The sequence below is a fragment of the Bombina bombina genome, chromosome 4, assembly GCF_027579735.1.
Source record: "Bombina bombina isolate aBomBom1 chromosome 4, aBomBom1.pri, whole genome shotgun sequence".
Taxonomy (NCBI): domain Eukaryota; kingdom Metazoa; phylum Chordata; class Amphibia; order Anura; family Bombinatoridae; genus Bombina; species Bombina bombina.
The window spans coordinates 861,768,462-861,787,773 of NC_069502.1; the positions used below are offsets into that span (position 1 = coordinate 861,768,462).

The window sequence follows — 19,312 nt, forward strand, 5'->3', positions numbered from 1 at the left end:
CTGAGGCGCGAAATTAGGCCCCTCTCACTCTACTCCGGAGCTGTGAGGCCTAGTAAATCACTCTTAAGTGAATAAAAACCAGCCATGTGGGTAATAACCCCAGAAAGAACCCCAAAAGGACTTTCAAAGTGTCTACAAACGATATTTTTCTTAAATAAACAATCGATTGCCCTGAATCAGTGTCAACCAGCATAATTAGCCCTGTTAAGTAAGCATTCAATTCCTTACTAAGTCTGTGAACATAGCTTACCCTCCCCTCATGGGGATATTGTCAGTCTCTTCTAGCATTATCTCAGTCTTGTCTAGAAATAAATGACTGAACATACCTCATTGCAGATTACCCTGCAAACCGTTCCCCCCAACTGAAGTTTTCTGGTAGTCCTCAGTCCTGTGTGGGAACAGCAGTGGATTTTAGTTACAACATGCTAAAATCATTTTCCTCTCAGCAGAAATCTTCATCACTTTTCTGCTAGAGAGTAAATAGTACAAACCGGTACCATTTAAAATAAACTTTTGATTGAAGATAATAAAAACTACAATTCTGACACCACATTCACTTTACCCTCCCGTAGAGAGACCCTAGTGCTTAGAGCCGGCAAAGAGAATGACTGGGGGGTGGAGCTAGAGGGGGAGCTATATGGACAGGTCTGCTGTGTGCTCTCTTTGCCACTTCCTGTAGGGAATGAGAATATCCCACAAGTAAATGAATCCGTGGACTGGATACACCTTGCAAGAGAAATTACTATGTGCACACAAGAGAATTATTTAGAAGGCTATCACACTTACTATGCACACTCACCTGTAACTCACATACCTCACACATAATATTTATGCACACTCACCTGTAACTCATGTACCTCACACACAATATATGTTCTCACTCACCTGTAACCCATGTACCTCACAAACAATATATGTGCACACTCACCTGTAACCCACACACAACACCCAAGCTACCTTCATACCTCAGACACATGCACACTCACCTGTAAACCTGTGTCCCGAAAAACAATACACATGCCTACTAACCTGTAACCTCTATCCCTAAGACACAACATATGTGCACATTCACATGTATCCTGTGTCCCTGAGACATAACACACATGCACACTCATCTGTAACACTCATGCACACTCACCTATAACCCATGTCCCTCAGGCACAACATTACGTGCACACTTACCTGTGACCTGCATCCCTCAGACGCAAACTCACCTGTATCCTGTGTCCCTCAGACACACCACAAGTGCACACTCACCTGTAACCTGTGTCCCTCAGACACACCACAAGTGCACACTCACCTGGGCTGATACTGTCACTGGTTTCCTCATCTGGTGCTTCCAGTTGATGCCTCACACACAGATCTTCTGTTATCTCAACTTTCACTATATCAGCGTTATCTTCATCTGTACAAATAAAGCAGATTCAGTTTTTATATCACATGATCTAGTTTTTTATAACTTTACCATAAAATAGTTTGTTTATTTCCCTGACAGACAATAACACCAAATTCACACATTCTCCTCCTTTTTCCTCTCATATTTTTTTTACCATGAGCCTCTATATTGAAGTATAAAACCACAACGTGAACTAAACAAGGGTTAAACTCATTTTGTTATCTGCGCTTATAAACGAGACCGTAAACTACAAGGGAGAGCAGTAAGTAACTGTGTGCACAGCCCCAGCAGACTCTCACGTATTACTACTCACCGGCAGGGAGGGACCAATGTATTTCAGTCTGATGACTATTCATGTCATCTGTCTCATCCTCTTCCTTCAAATTTAATAGCCCAGTGCCCGGGTTTTCCTCTAGACGCTCTGTAATTACAGCAGGAAGTTAACTCATAGTGCACAGTACACGGTGTAACATAAACTTATATAACAGAAGTTTGTATGTTTTTTTTTTTTGTTTTACAATAATATCCTTAAAGGGACAGTCATTTTCATATAACTGTATGTAATAGACACTACTATAAAAAATAAGATGCACAGATACTGATATAAAAATCCAGTATAAAATGGTTTAAAAACGTACTTAGAAGCTTTCAGTTTAGCTCTGTTGAAAAGGTAGTTGGAAAGCCCACTGCAAGAGGGAAATAAGACACTGCCCCCCCTCCCCCTTCTTTTGCATATGAAAAGACCCTTTACACAAACAGGAGCAAGCTGGAGAAGGTAGCTGACGGTATTCAAATAAAACTTTGGGGCTTGGTTAGGAGTCTGAAAATCAGAGCAATGTTCTTTAAAAATAAGCAAAATTATACATTTAAAAAAAAAAAAAAAAAAAAAAAAAACTTTATGGGCTTTATAAATAGATCATCTACAAAACATTTATGCAAAGAAAAAATGAGTGTATAATGGCCCTTTAAAGGGACATAATACAGGTAGCCCTCAGTTTACGCCGGGGTTAGGTTCCAGAAGGGATGGTTGTAAATTGAAACCGTTGTAAATTGAAACCCAGTTCATAATGTAAGTCAATAGGAAGTGAGGGAGTTAGGTTCCAGGCCCCTCTCAAAATTGTCATAAGTAACACCTAATACATTATTTTTAAAGCTTTGAAATGAAGACTTTAAATGCTAAACAGCATTATAAACGTAATAAAATAATCACACAATACAGAATATATAATTAAACTAAGTTAAATGAACAAAAACATTTGCTAAACAGCATTGTAAACCTAATAAAATAATCACACAACACAGACTTCACTTGCATTCTTCTGCAAACAGTTCTTTCTATGCATTCCAAACTGGACTGATTTATAGACAGGAAGATCTTGTTCCTTAGAAATCTGCTCGATAGCTCAGGTCTGGTTAAACTGATTAATTTCAGCTTGCTTGGCTTTGCTGCAACACAAGCGGACAGCTCCACCTACTGGCTATTTTAATAAATGCACTGCTTCTTAATGCTTTTCAATAGCAGTCACATGACTGGAAAAAAAGGTTGTTATTCTGAATCTGTGTAAATTGAACCGTTGTAAAACGAGGGCCACCTGTACTCATATGCTAAGTCACTTGAAACCGATGCAGTATAACTGTAAAAAGCGGACAGGAAAATATCACCTGAGCATCTCTATGTAAAAAAGGAAGATATTTTACCTCACAATCTCCTCAGCTCAGCAGAGTAAGTTCTGTGTAAAAAGTTAAACTCAGCTGCTTCCCAGCTGCAGGTAAAAAAAAAAAAAAATATGAAGAAATGAACTGCAGCCAATCAGCATCAGCAGTCCTGAGGTCATGAACTCTTTTACTGTGATCTCATGAGATTTCACTTAACTCTCATGAGATTTCATAGTAAACTTCCTTAAACTGAATAGGGAAATAACATGAGAGTGCACGAGGCTCAACCCCTTAGCTGTCCCGGGACAGGCATACTGATTTGCTGCTTAGAAGTCCTGCACAATGGGATGTGGCTTCTGAGGAACTGTTGAGGTAAAATATCTTTCTTTTTTTACATAGAGATGTTCAGGTGATATTTTCTAGTCAGCTTTTTACAGCTATGCTGCAACACTTTCAAGTGCTACAACATTTGGGTATCATGGCCCTTTAAGCCTAATAATCTAGATAATAAAATCACGCTTTGTATTAAATGCAGCCACTTACAGCATCACAGAATCACTTTTGGGAAGAAATTGGCACAGGTTTTATATAATATGATTTAAATAATAAAAAAATAAGTATAGTAGCACAGCCATGAATACTTTCCCCCCGCAATTTAAAAGGTTAACAGGTACCAACTATGGGCCAAAATAAACCAGCATCTTGGAATAGTGTAGTCACGCGTATATATCTAACTCCTTGATCCAACTTAACTTGTGACTATCTCAGTATGTTATATGGTCAGGACGTCAAACCCTGAGGCATGACACATAAGAGTTTGTGATTGCACAATCAGCTCCCTTAGAATATATAAGATTTAAAACTTAATCTTTAATTAAACTTGTTAAAAATGGTAGATACCTTGGTTCTAAGAACCTACACACAGTTAAACACCATAGTAGATGGTGGATACCTTGGTTCTAAGAGCCTACACCTATTTAAACACCAAACACCACACTAGGAAACTAGTAAGCTCCAAAAAAAAAAAGATAAGTAGCTTACAGCAATGCCCCCAGTATTCTTGGCCGATAGCTGGTTACGTCGGCATCAGTTGGGGGTATGCAGACAGGTTTCACAAAGATGAAAAAAGGGAAAAAAAAGACTAGGAAAAAAGATGAAAAAAGGGAAAAGAACTGCTACATGTTTTGGCCCGTATACGGGCCTTTGCCAAGCATGTATGTTCAAAAGAATTTGGAAAATAACTCACGCCAAAGCCAGAAATTTAAAAACCGGAGGGGACCAATCAGTGCTTGGCATCCGTTCTCGCCCTCTTCCCCATTGGTCCGGTTAGTTACTACCTGAAAGAGGACTAAGGGTTTATAGATTTCCTATTACAAAGATGTGTGCGTTACAGGGCTAGCTGATTGAGGACTGAAGCAGTATATACAAAGTCTGATCACGTGACAGTAACTGACCAATCACGTCAGTGCCTGCTCCTCCATTATTATTATTATTATAATTTATTTGTATAGCGCCGCCAAATTCCGTAGTGCTGGGTACAGTGATAGGGGTATACAATGACAAAGATTTGTGATAAAATACAAAACATAACAAAACAAATCCAGTACAGGTGGAAGAGGGCTCTTCTCCGGAGAGCTCACAGTCTATAGGTTTAGGGTGCAGAGACATAAGGTTGGGGTAGCTTGTTACACCGGTTGTATTTGCATCAGTGAGTCAGGCAGTTCATGTACATGTATTAGTTTGGTTCGGATGCAGGATGGTGGAGAGATGGTACGCCTCTCTGAATAGGTGGGTTTTCAAGGATCGTCTGAAGCTATACAAGGTTGGAGACAGTCTAATGGAGCAGGGTAGAGAGTTCCAGAGGACAGGAGCAGCAAGTGCAAAGTCTTGAAGGCAGGAGTGGGATGTAGAGATAACAGGAGTGTAGAGACGTAGGTCAGAGGTTGATCGTAGAAGATGGGATGGGGAACATTTCACAATGAGAGAGAGGAAATATAGTTGGAAGTTAGACTGTTGAGAGCTTTGTAGGTTAGGACTAATACTTTAAATTGTATTCTGGAGTGTATGGGGAGCCAGTGTAGAGACTGGCAGAGCGGAGCAGCTGTAGATCGTTGACTTAGGTGAATGAGTCTAGCAGAAGCATTCATAATAGATTGGAGGGAGGAGAGGCGGTGTTTTGGAAGGCCATTTAGGAGTAGATTGCAATAATCAATGCGTGATAAAATGAGGGAATGAATAAGTATTTTTGTAGTTTTTTGAGTAAGGAAGGGACAAATTCTTGAAATGTTGCGTAGGTGTGAATGGCAGGATTTGGTAAGCGCTTGTATATGTGGGTTGAATGTGAGTTCTGAGTCTAGTGTAACCCCAAGGCAGCTGACCTGGGGTGAGGTGTTGAGAATAGAGTCTCCAACCATCAGAGAAATGTCAGGTGTTGGATGTCTCGAAGGGGGGGGGGGGGGATAAGAAGCAGCTCAGTTTTGGACAGATTGAGTTGGAGGTAGTGTGAAGATATCCAAGAGAAAATTGCAGAGAGGCAGTCAGAAATCTGGTTGAGTAAAGAGGGAGAGATATCAGGAGAGGAAAGATAGATTTGGGTATCATCAGTATATAGGTGGTACTGGAATCCAAAGGAGGCTATACGTTTTCCAAGGCAGGATGTATAAAGAAAGAAAAGCAAGGGGCCCAAGACAGAGCCTTGCGGTACTCCAACTGAGAGAGGCATAGGATCACAAGATATGTTGTTAAAGGAAACTGAAAACGAGTGGTTTGAAAGATATGATGCAAACCAGGAGAGGGCTGTTTCTTTGATGCCAAATGAATGTAGTAATTTTAGGAGGAGAGGATGGTCAACTGTGTCAAAAGCTGCGGACAGGTCAAGAAGAATTAGTAAGGAGTAATGGCCTTTTGCTTCAGCTAATAACAAGTCATTTGTTACTTTAGGAAGAGCGGTTTCTGTTGAGTGTTTAGGGCGGAAACCAGATTGTAGTGGATCAAGTAAGGAGTTAGTTGTGAGAAATTGAGTTTGCCGATTATAGACTAGTCGTTCCAATAATTTTGAAGGAAAGGGAAGTAAGGAGACCGGTCGATAGTTAGAAGGCGTGGAGGGGTCAAGCGAGGGCTTTTTTAGGATTGGTATGATTAACGCATGCTTGAATGTGTCAGGAAATGTGCCAGCAGTGAGAGATTGGTTAAAGAGATGAGTTAGGGTAGGGGTTAGTGAAGCAGAGAGAGAGGGAATAAGTTGTGAAGGAATAGGGTCAAGTGGGCAGGTTGTGAGATAAGCCAAGGATAGGAGTGCAGAGACTTCTTCCTCTGTTACAGGAGGGAAGTAGCATAGATTTTTGTTAGCAGAAGGGGTGGGTAGGATCGCTGGGTTTGCGGGGTGCGAGGTGCAGATCTCTTTTCTAATGGTGTCAATTTTATTTTTGAAGTGATCAGCAATAATTTGAGCAGTGAGGTTGGTAGTGGGCGGGGGGCAGGCGGACGTAGAAGGGAGTTAAAGGTTGAGAACAGTTTTCTGGGGTTGGATGTGTGAGATGACACAAGGGAGGAGAAATAGACTTGTTTGGTCAGGCTGAGCGCAGAGTTGTAGGACTTAAGGGTGAATCTATAATGTTGGAAATCAGCACAGGTGCATGATTTCCTCCACTGCCGTTCAGCAGCCTGTGAGCATCGCTGAAGATATCTGGTCTGTTTAGTGTGCCACGGTTGCCGTCGAGTGATTGATGTACGTCCATTCTAACTCTATGACCAAAGTCAAAACAGTATTTATGTAATAAGGCTACCTGATCGAGGACTAAGGAAGTATAGACAGTCCGGTCATGTGGATAATATTAACCATTCACATCAGATCCTACTCCCCTATTATACTCTTATGGGCAAATACAAGGATAATAATCCAACATGTTACGCTGTAGGGTTAAGATGTTATACTATTATACTGAGGTGTTAGATGTTAAATAAAGCAACTTAACTGTTTTTCAGCAATAGAATACATCTTTTACACAGCATTGCTTATTTCAAGATCCTTGATTTATAAATATACCCAGTAATTGTTACTGTCATTCATTCCATGGGGGGGGGGACTATTCATAAGGAATATCCATTTTGTCTCTTTTTGTAGTAGTGATTTATGGGCATCTCCCCCTCTGATACCACATTTAATTGTATGTAGCTCCCAGCATTTTAGAGCTTTAGAATTAGCATTGTGATGTGTCAGAAAGTGTTTGGCCACAGTGGTTATTAATTTTCCATTTTCCTTTTTCTAATGCCTTTCTGGCATTATGGATGTTACTGAGATGTTCAGTTATTCCAGTAGCATTCTCCATAGCCTGTGGTACATGTTCTACCTGCCAACACATGGTCAAAAAAAACTGATACTATAGACTGTTTTGGGAAAACACACAAATACAACAATTACATTAATAGCAAACAAAAAACGTAATCTATTGTTTAAGCTGTGATTGTAACATTTACTATGTGGGTATGTCCACCTGCACCCTTGCTACTAGAATAACTGAACACCTCAGTAACATCCTGTGCCTAACTCTGTATGCTCTCATGACAAACTTTGCTGCCATATATAGAGTGCGCTCCTGAGTCCAATTCTGTATCCTCTTATGACAAAGACTGCTGCCATATATACAGCACACTCCTGTGCCTACCTCAGTATGCTCTCATGACAATCACTGCTGCCATAAATAGCGCATGCTCCTGTACCCAACTCAGTATGCTCTCATAACAAACATTGCTGCCATATATAGAGCACTCTCCTGTGCCTACATCAGTATGCTCTTATCACAAGTACTGCTGACATATATAGAGAATGCTCCTGAGCAAACCTCAGTATGTTCTTAAGTCAAACAACGCTGCCATATACAGAGAGCGCTCCTGACCCTACCTCAGTATTTTCTTATGTCAAACACTGCTGCCATATACAGAGAGCACTCCTGACCCTACCTCAGTATGCTCTCATGACAAATACTGCTGCTATATATATATGTAGAGACGTAGGTCAGAGGTTGATCGTAGAAGATGGGATGGGGAACATTTCACAATGAGAGAGAGGAAATATAGTTGGAAGTTAGACTGTTGAGAGCTTTGTAGGTTAGGACTAATACTTTAAATTGTATTCTGGAGTGTATGGGGAGCCAGTGTAGAGACTGGCAGAGCGGAGCAGCTGTAGATCGTTGACTTAGGTGAATGAGTCTAGCAGAAGCATTCATAATAGATTGGAGGGAGGAGAGGCGGTGTTTTGGAAGGCCATTTAGGAGTAGATTGCAATAATCAATGCGTGATAAAATGAGGGAATGAATAAGTATTTTTGTAGTTTTTTGAGTAAGGAAGGGACAAATTCTTGAAATGTTGCGTAGGTGTGAATGGCAGGATTTGGTAAGCGCTTGTATATGTGGGTTGAATGTGAGTTCTGAGTCTAGTGTAACCCCAAGGCAGCTGACCTGGGGTGAGGTGTTGAGAATAGAGTCTCCAACCATCAGAGAAATGTCAGGTGTTGGATGTCTCGAAGGGGGGGGGGGGGATAAGAAGCAGCTCAGTTTTGGACAGATTGAGTTGGAGGTAGTGTGAAGATATCCAAGAGAAAATTGCAGAGAGGCAGTCAGAAATCTGGTTGAGTAAAGAGGGAGAGATATCAGGAGAGGAAAGATAGATTTGGGTATCATCAGTATATAGGTGGTACTGGAATCCAAAGGAGGCTATACGTTTTCCAAGGCAGGATGTATAAAGAAAGAAAAGCAAGGGGCCCAAGACAGAGCCTTGCGGTACTCCAACTGAGAGAGGCATAGGATCACAAGATATGTTGTTAAAGGAAACTGAAAACGAGTGGTTTGAAAGATATGATGCAAACCAGGAGAGGGCTGTTTCTTTGATGCCAAATGAATGTAGTAATTTTAGGAGGAGAGGATGGTCAACTGTGTCAAAAGCTGCGGACAGGTCAAGAAGAATTAGTAAGGAGTAATGGCCTTTTGCTTCAGCTAATAACAAGTCATTTGTTACTTTAGGAAGAGCGGTTTCTGTTGAGTGTTTAGGGCGGAAACCAGATTGTAGTGGATCAAGTAAGGAGTTAGTTGTGAGAAATTGAGTTTGCCGATTATAGACTAGTCGTTCCAATAATTTTGAAGGAAAGGGAAGTAAGGAGACCGGTCGATAGTTAGAAGGCGTGGAGGGGTCAAGCGAGGGCTTTTTTAGGATTGGTATGATTAACGCATGCTTGAATGTGTCAGGAAATGTGCCAGCAGTGAGAGATTGGTTAAAGAGATGAGTTAGGGTAGGGGTTAGTGAAGCAGAGAGAGAGGGAATAAGTTGTGAAGGAATAGGGTCAAGTGGGCAGGTTGTGAGATAAGCCAAGGATAGGAGTGCAGAGACTTCTTCCTCTGTTACAGGAGGGAAGTAGCATAGATTTTTGTTAGCAGAAGGGGTGGGTAGGATCGCTGGGTTTGCGGGGTGCGAGGTGCAGATCTCTTTTCTAATGGTGTCAATTTTATTTTTGAAGTGATCAGCAATAATTTGAGCAGTGAGGTTGGTAGTGGGCGGGGGGCAGGCGGACGTAGAAGGGAGTTAAAGGTTGAGAACAGTTTTCTGGGGTTGGATGTGTGAGATGACACAAGGGAGGAGAAATAGACTTGTTTGGTCAGGCTGAGCGCAGAGTTGTAGGACTTAAGGGTGAATCTATAATGTTGGAAATCAGCACAGGTGCATGATTTCCTCCACTGCCGTTCAGCAGCCTGTGAGCATCGCTGAAGATATCTGGTCTGTTTAGTGTGCCACGGTTGCCGTCGAGTGATTGATGTACGTCCATTCTAACTCTATGACCAAAGTCAAAACAGTATTTATGTAATAAGGCTACCTGATCGAGGACTAAGGAAGTATAGACAGTCCGGTCATGTGGATAATATTAACCATTCACATCAGATCCTACTCCCCTATTATACTCTTATGGGCAAATACAAGGATAATAATCCAACATGTTACGCTGTAGGGTTAAGATGTTATACTATTATACTGAGGTGTTAGATGTTAAATAAAGCAACTTAACTGTTTTTCAGCAATAGAATACATCTTTTACACAGCATTGCTTATTTCAAGATCCTTGATTTATAAATATACCCAGTAATTGTTACTGTCATTCATTCCATGGGGGGGGGGACTATTCATAAGGAATATCCATTTTGTCTCTTTTTGTAGTAGTGATTTATGGGCATCTCCCCCTCTGATACCACATTTAATTGTATGTAGCTCCCAGCATTTTAGAGCTTTAGAATTAGCATTGTGATGTGTCAGAAAGTGTTTGGCCACAGTGGTTATTAATTTTCCATTTTCCTTTTTCTAATGCCTTTCTGGCATTATGGATGTTACTGAGATGTTCAGTTATTCCAGTAGCATTCTCCATAGCCTGTGGTACATGTTCTACCTGCCAACACATGGTCAAAAAAAACTGATACTATAGACTGTTTTGGGAAAACACACAAATACAACAATTACATTAATAGCAAACAAAAAACGTAATCTATTGTTTAAGCTGTGATTGTAACATTTACTATGTGGGTATGTCCACCTGCACCCTTGCTACTAGAATAACTGAACACCTCAGTAACATCCTGTGCCTAACTCTGTATGCTCTCATGACAAACTTTGCTGCCATATATAGAGTGCGCTCCTGAGTCCAATTCTGTATCCTCTTATGACAAAGACTGCTGCCATATATACAGCACACTCCTGTGCCTACCTCAGTATGCTCTCATGACAATCACTGCTGCCATAAATAGCGCATGCTCCTGTACCCAACTCAGTATGCTCTCATAACAAACATTGCTGCCATATATAGAGCACTCTCCTGTGCCTACATCAGTATGCTCTTATCACAAGTACTGCTGACATATATAGAGAATGCTCCTGAGCAAACCTCAGTATGTTCTTAAGTCAAACAACGCTGCCATATACAGAGAGCGCTCCTGACCCTACCTCAGTATTTTCTTATGTCAAACACTGCTGCCATATACAGAGAGCACTCCTGACCCTACCTCAGTATGCTCTCATGACAAATACTGCTGCTATATATATATATATATATATATAGAGCATGCTGCTATGCCTACTTCAGTATGCTCTCATGACAAACACTGCTGCCATATAGAGAGAGCACTCCTGAGCCTAGGATATAAGGACAATGTGGAGGAGCACTCGGAGCTGGTTAAAACAAATTTCTTTATTTCCTACTGAGATCATCTGACGCGTTTCGGCATAGGCCGTAGTCTTAGCTGTACCTATACTCTTAAGCTCACTTCCTTTATAGTGGCTGACTCACTGATTCGTTAAAAGCAAACAAAAGGTGTAGTCTAGCTGTAAAGGGGAGGTGACATGTTCAGTTGTGCACTTAGCATCGATAATTAGTAAGATAAAACATATCATCAAAAAGCTCAAAGTGAAATATCTGAACCTAATTCTCCTATTCACTTGTAGCATTAAATATACTTATATACCTATTATTAGTCGGTTCAAATGCCTTTTTAACACTACAGACAAAGTTAAATGGTATTTCATAATAGCTCCCACGTTACAACTCTTTAATATATGGAGAATTCCAATATAAGTTTATATAACGCAAACTCCACTTAGGGTTAACTACTCATGTCCATCAATATCATTGTGTCCATATTAATGGTTACTCTCTGGTGAGCCTCCAGTGTGTGACGAATACCCCGGCTACCCCAACTGTGTAGCTCCGCCAAACAGGTCCTGCTTCCTCCCTGCCGACTGCAGCTATGTAGCTGGCAAGTGACCACAGCTTGTAGCTACCCCTGATGCCCGACAGCACCAGTATTCAGGGTCCCGCACTGTGGCAGACTCCGGCTAACCAGACTAGGTAGCTCTGCCAGAGGGTCCTTCATCTGCCTGGAACAGGCTGCTATGTAGCCCAGGAAAGTGATTTTAGCAGGAGCCCACCCAAATAACTAGACATACTAGCATTCAGGTGAAACAGGAGCCGATTTTATTGTAAAACATACACTCATTTTATACACAAAGCTTATCTTGATAAGACACTGGACAATCCCACAATTTTCCAGCCATTCACGCCCCTCCAGACAGACCAGCGCCTCCACAGCAGCAATAGTCCCACAGAATCCCAGGAACCAGGTGTGACGGTTTCGGGGTGATCCTGGGGGAGCGCTTCCAGGGTGTTTGAAAGCTCTCGGTCCTCGGATGCCACAGTCTAAAAAGTGGCGTGATTCGTTACTGGGGACCGGAGATACAGCCCGTTGAAGTTATTGGGATAGGCTCGTCCAAAACCCCCGGTTCACAAAAGGTAGTCCCCTCCGGTAATCCCCCCCACCTCTTGTCCTCCCTAGGGGCTACGAATCCCCAAAAGAGCGGAGCTCTGGGGAAAAGGGCCGCTGGAGCGACTAGGGTAAAGTTAGCAGGTGTCCTGCTGTTCTATGGCCGACCGGGAATTCCAGGAGCACAGCCAGCCTGAGAGGGGTTATGTGGGTGTCCATTGTAAGGCGGCCAACCGGGAGTTCCAGGAGCCCGGCCAGCCTAGGAGGAGTTTTCCCGGTCATAGATCAGCTCTTCCATGACCAAGTGTACACAGCAAAACAACACATAGCACGCATCTGGGAGATCCCATAAGCCATTAAATGGCCAAATCTAACAGGGTAACAGGTGACAGGTAACAGGGTGTGAGCCATGTAGTAGGGGGGTAGCCTTAGCTGTCTGGTATCCGTGACATCTCCCCCCCCTCCAGTTCGGCAGACCCGGCTAGACCCTTAATGGGTCGGCCTGGGGCTGTCCGACGGTGGCCCTCCACGTCTCGGTAGCTGGTAGAGGTTATCCCATCTCTCCTGGGCTTGGGGCCTCCTGGGGGTTCTTGCTGGCGTCTATCCCCTGCGCCCTAGGCGCAGGGACAGTTACACAATGAAACGTCCCAAACAAGTTTGCCAAGGCCGGCTCCCAAACAGTTGTTCTCCCACAAGTTCCAGTGTCCTTAAGTTCCATGGCCACACTGCCTCCCTCTGTGACACTCTGTTGAGTTACGGCTGACCCACCCACAAACAAAGCCAGTTCCGATTTTCTAGCTGTATCCCCACCCCAGACTGTAGGTTGAGGTTGCTCCTTGGTGGGGCAGGCAAGACTCGGGTGCCCAAACTGGTGGCACCAAATGCAGGGGTGGGTATCCAACAAAGCCATTGCCGGTTTCCCAGTTGTAGGTGGAAGTTGCTCATTGGTGGGGCAGGCAAAACTTGGGTGCCCAAACTTGTAGCACCAACTGCATGAGCGGGTACCCCCCTGTGAGAAATATTCCGGGACGAGAAAAGGGTAGAGACCCTGACAAGCTACTGAGGGGAGAGACCATCTGTCTCTTCTCCCAAGAAGGAGATCTACCGCTGGGGAGGAAGGTCTGCTACCTCCACTCCATGGGAAACTGCTCTGCCGATGGGGAGGGAGGCTGACTGTCTCCTCCCCCAGGAAGGGGTTCTGCTGCTGGGGAGAGTTATCGACATCCACCTCTCCCTGCAAGGCGTTCTGTGAAAGGGGAGGGAGGATGACTACCTCCACTCCCAGGGGGTGGCTCTGCCGCTGGGTAGTGAGACCGACTGTCTCCTCTCCCAAGAAAGGGTTCTGCGCAAGGGGAGGGAGGACGACTACCTCCGCTCCCAGGGGATTGCTCTAGCACTGGGGATAGAGACCGGCTGTCTCCTCTCCCAGGAAGGGGTTCTGCATAAAGGGAGGGAGGACGACTAACTCCGCTCCTAGGGGATGGCTCTGCCGCTGGGGAGGGAGACCGACTGTCTCCTCGCCCTGTACCTAGCTCTGCCGCTGGGGAGAGAGACTGACTGTCTCCTCTCCCGGCTCCTGGCTCTGCCGCTGGGGAGAGAGACTGACTGTCTCTTCTCCCAGGAAGGGGTTCTGCATAAGGGGAGGGAGGACAACTACCTCCGCTCCCAGGGGATGGCTTTGCCGCTGGGGAGACCGACTTTATCCTCTCCCTACTCCTGGCTCTGCCGCTGGGGAGAGAGACCAACTGTCTCCTCTCCCAGGAAGGGGTTTTGTGTAAAGGGAGGGAGGACGACTACCTCCGTTCCCAGGGGATGGCTCTGCCACTGGGGATTGAGACCGACTACCTCCTGTCCCTGATTTTCCGGAGCTGCTGCAGGGGCTGGGCAGAAGCTGGTGGCTCTCTGCCCTGTTGCCAGCGCTTCTGCTGGGGTGGCTCCCTTGTCCAAGTCCATAAGCTCGGGGCCAGGCTGCTGATCTGTATCTAGCAGCTTGTTGTCGCTTATGCTCGGTTGCCACTCCTCAGAGGCCAACCTCCATGATTCCCAGACTGCTGTATCGTAGTTCCCTGCAGGCTCTGTGGCATGCTGTTTAATGCAATCTAGCAGTCATTTGTATCTCTGTTCCATCTCCAATTCCTGGCCACATATATAATCCAAATAGTCTTTCAGCCAGGGTACCCCTGAGAAACTCAGCAGGCTCCCTCGGTACTCACAAATGTCCTTAAGTCTCCACTCCTTTGCCATTAGTTCAAATAGTAATCCAGGGCCGCCATAGCCAAAGCCCTCTGTGGGGACACCATCACCCAGCCATGGCCACAATTGCATAGCATACCATCGGAGGGGCCTGTAGCTGTCATCCAGCACCATCTCATCCTTGACCAGTCCATCTAATTCAGACAGCCATTCCTCCCTGGGCTGTCCTCCCAGGCAAGGTACTCGTAACTTCCACTGGAGCCAATAATCTTCGTCATCAGAGGGGAGGGTTGTTACTCGATAGCCCTGCTCTTGTTGAAGAGCCTCCCTCCAGAGTCGCCAGCGGATAAGTTCCCTTTGGGCCAGCCAGTCTCAATAAGAACTAGGACTGTCCAGCTGGGCCAGCGCCTCCTGTACTCTCCTTAGGAGCTCGGTTCCCATAGTTACCAGCTACTGTGGCACATCTCCTCTGTCAGCAGAAACTGTGTGAAAGAAGCAGATCCCACCACTGCCAGCCAATGTGACGGATACCCCGGATACCCCAACTTGGTAGCTCCGCCAAACAGGTCCTGCTTCCTTCCTGCCGACTGCAGCTATGTAGCTGGCAAGTGACCACAGCCTGTAGCTACCCCTGATGCCTGACAGCACCAGTATTCAGGGTCCCACCCTGTGGCAGACTCCGGCTACCCAGACTAGGTAGCTCTGCCAGAGGGTCCTTCTTCTGCTTGGAACTATGCTGCTATGTAGCCCAGGAAAGTGATTTTAGCAGGAGCCCACCCAAATAACTAGACATACTAGCATTCAGGTGAAACGGGAACTGATTTTATTGTAAAACATACACTCCTTTAATACACAAAGCTCATCTTGATAAGACAATCCCACTATTCTCCAGCCATTCACACCCCTCCAGACAGACCGGCGCCTCCATAGCAGTTATAGTCCCACAGAATCCCAGGACCCAGGTGTGATGGTTTCATGGTGATCCCGGGGGAGCGGCAGGCACTTCCAGGGTGTCCAAAAAGCGGCATGATTCGTTACCAATCCCCAAAAGAGCGGAGCTCTGGGGCAAAGGGCCGCTGGAGCGACCAGGGGTAAAGTTAGCAGGTGTCCTGGTGTTCTGTGGCTGACCGGGAGTTCCAGGAGCCCGGCCAGCCTGAGAGAGGTTATGCAGGTGTGCGTTGTAATATGGCCAACCGGGAGTTTCAGGAGCCCGGCCATAGATCAGCTCTTCCATGACCAAGTGTACACAGCAAAACAACACATACCATGCATCTGGGAGATCCCATAAGTCATGAAATGGCCAAATCTAATGTAGCAGGGAGTGAGCCATGTAGTAGGGGGGTGGGGGGTAGCCTTAGCTGTCATAACATACTAAACCGCAACCATTACGGTTACCATATATGTATATGAAGTAATTAACCTTTAAGAATACAATCTGTTACGGACATGTATTTTTACCTGGATTGTACGGCTATTCAGGGATTGTATGCATATTCAGGGTGAGTGTCTGAAGGAAAAGTCCCCACTAAAGTTGCGGAGCTAAAATTCTAAATTTCCTCCCAAAAACAAACTATATTCCAGTAGGCTATCACTGGTCAAATTCGGAATTCAGCCCCTTTGGATACTTAGTATCCATTTTAAATATACAATATGTTTCTCTGACAATATACTCTCCCGATCTCCCCTTCTGTCTTTCCTACCGATCTGTTCTATTATGGTTCAACATACATAATTGGAAGATTTTTAACGTACATTTTTTAAATGCTGTATAAATGGTGGTGTAGTCAAGGTACCCTCCTTAATGCTGTTAAGGTGTTCTCTTATATGTACTCTGGTCTCATGTGTAGTGAGGCCCACATATTGAATTTTACACTGTGAGCACATTTGTAGGTAGACTGTGTAAGTGGCCCTACAGGTGAGCCTCGTGTCATGTTAGAATTCTTCCCCAGTGTTCTCACAGCTAAAGCCATCTCCCACAGACAGGTGCTCTCATGAATTACAGGTACTGTTGCTACATTTGAACACCTCTTTTCATGTAAGCCAGGTTTGTCTTTGTCATTCTGTTTCTTTATTTGCATGGGTGCGAATCTGTTACCTATGGTGAGATCTCTCCTATATGTGAAGCAACAACCTTTTTTCACAGTAGAGCATGATCCTGAGCCTACCTCAGTATGATCTCAGGACAAACATACTGCTGTCATATATAGAGAGCGCTCCTGAACCTTCCTCAGTATGCTCTCATGACAAACACTTCTCCCATATATAGACACAACAGATAATGTTAAGCTCAGCACCTGGAACTCCCATCTGGGGTAGTGCACGCAGGACTGGAGCCACGGCCAAGGCTTCTAACAGGTATAGCAAAAATGTGTAGAGTCCACAGCACTATGAATAAGCATCTGTTTATTAAAGCATAACATGTGCACATCTACCTGTCTGTTATGCTTTAATAAACAGATGCTTATTCATAGTGCTCTGGACTTTAAACCTTTTTGCCATATAAAGACAGTGCTCTTGTGCCTACCTCTATATGGTCTAACGACAAGCACTGCTGCTATATATAAAGCACGCTCCCGTTCTACCTCAGTATGCTTTCATGACAAGCAGTGCTACCATATATAGAGTGCGCTCCTGAGTCTTGTCTCATGACAATATATACAGCATGCTGCTGTGCCTACTTCAGTATGATCTCATCACCAACACTTCTCCCATATATTGACAGTGCTCCTGTGCCTACCGCTATATGGTCTAACGACAAGCACTGCCGCCATATATAAACCACGCTCCTGTTCTACCTCATGCCATGTATAGAGTGCGCTCCTGAGCCTTGTCTCATGATAATCACTGCTGCAATATATAGAGCATGCTGCTGTGCCTACTTCAGCATGATCTCATGACAAACACTTCAGTCATATGTAGAGCGCTCCTGAGCCTTTCTCAGTATGATCTCATGACAAACACTTCTCCCATTTATTGACAGTGCTTCTGTGCCTACCTCTGTATGGTCTCACGACAAGCACTGCTGCTATGAATAGAGTACGCTCCTGTTCTACCTCAGTATGCTCTCATGACAAACACTGCTGCCATGTATAGAGTGTGCTCTAAACCTACCTGAGTATGCTCTCATGATAAGCACTGCTGCTATATATAGCATGCGCTTCTAGGCCTACCTCAGTATGCTCTCCTGACAAACACTGCTGCCATTTATAGAGCATGCGTGTGAGCCTACTTCAGTATACTCTGATGACAAGCACTGCTGTCATGTATAGATTGCACTCTGATTTCATCAGCTGGTGTTGTACAATTTAAGCACACCAGAGTAAGACATTCTGCAATGCCAGGTGCCTAAAAAAAAAACATCTTTAGACATTTTGTATATAAGAAATTGGCAACATGTGCAATAGCTGCTTAGTAGGTACACTATGCATGGAGCTTACCTACCAACAAGCGCTCTTTACGCAGAGACAGGATATGAGCACATAGTGCCGATCTGGTCATTAACAACAAGATGAGACTTCTGTACATTACCAATATATACTATCAACCCCCATGTCCCTTTAAGATGATCAGATCACAGAGGTTTCCGGTTAGTTAATGTAAATCTTATTCCATTCTGATGACAAAACCAGGTGACATGCATGTGACATCCTGCTTACCTCTGTGTGCATCAGGAGGGTCTGAGGTTTGGTTCTCGGTCTTGTCAGACATTGTCTTGTTCAGCACAACTGAATTTGTCAGATATTCTTATGTTTCCCCTTTACGGACAAACGCAGTGACGTGTATTGTACGTTATCTTCATAGTAACAGGAGCCCCAACACAGAGAGAGAAAAAGAGAGAGAGTCTCATGTACAGTTCATTATCATATTTGGTATACATTAAAGGGACAGTCCAGTCAAAATTAAACTTTCATGATTCAGATAGGACATGCAATTTAAAAAAAAAAAACTTTCTAATTTACTTTTATCATCAAATTTGCTTTGTTCTCTTGGTATTTTCTTTGTTAAAAGCTAATCCTACGTAGGCTCATATGCTAATTTCTAAGCCCTTGAAGGCCCCCTCTTATCTCAGGGCATTTTGACAGTTTGTCACAGCTAGAGGGCGTTAGTTCATTTGTGCTATAGATAACATTGTGCACATGCACGTGGAGTTACCTAGGAGTAAGCACTGATTGGCTAAAATGCATGTCTTTCAAAACAACTGGAATAAGGGGGCTATTTAGCGTACTTTTAAACACTTCAAAATAGCGGTGCAGACCCTATAATAATAATATAACAAATTATTAGTAGTATATTTTAGAAAGATAGGGATTTCAGCACTCTTGCTATTGCTCAGCAGGTCACCAGGGGGAGAAATGTATCCACCACATATAATTAAGGAACGGCAGTCAAAACAATGCTATAATACAGAGACATTTATTAACGTCAGATAGAAAGTGTTGGATATTTAAGTGATGCATCACTACATAATAGAGACAAACCTATGCAAGTATTTCTGTAATTTAACAAATAATGTAAGATGGGCATTTAGCCCCTAACATCAATACACTAAACATTGCAACATAAGTTTAGCCCCATATAAACTGGGTTGTCACAAAGATAAGAAGACTTATATGTAGCAGTATATATCACAAAGTCCGGCCACGTTACAAACTATGTGGCTAACTTTTATAGTTCAGCACTGGTAGCAGGTTAACCTCTCAAGTATGGTCATATATTTAGAGGTTGACGAGGTAAGTACGTCCTCTTATAACCTGCTTCAATTTAAGCTGCAGAGCCT

At 43.9% G+C, this 19,312-nt stretch overlaps 1 protein-coding gene across 2 annotated transcripts in view; it reads right to left on the reverse strand.

Moving 5' to 3' along the window:
- Positions 1 to 19,312, reverse strand: part of LOC128657328 (zinc finger protein OZF-like) — a 162,367-nt gene that overhangs the window by 137,844 nt on the left and 5,211 nt on the right. For both annotated transcript variants that reach the window (XM_053711629.1, XM_053711630.1), the window contains exons 2-4: positions 18,192 to 18,328; positions 1,710 to 1,817; positions 1,301 to 1,405 (exon numbers count right to left, since the gene is read on the reverse strand). In XM_053711629.1, coding sequence (XP_053567604.1) covers positions 1,301 to 1,405; positions 1,710 to 1,817; positions 18,192 to 18,243 — 265 coding nt within the window. In that variant the 5' untranslated portion in view covers positions 18,244 to 18,328. The remainder of the gene's footprint in view (positions 1 to 1,300; positions 1,406 to 1,709; positions 1,818 to 18,191; positions 18,329 to 19,312) is intronic.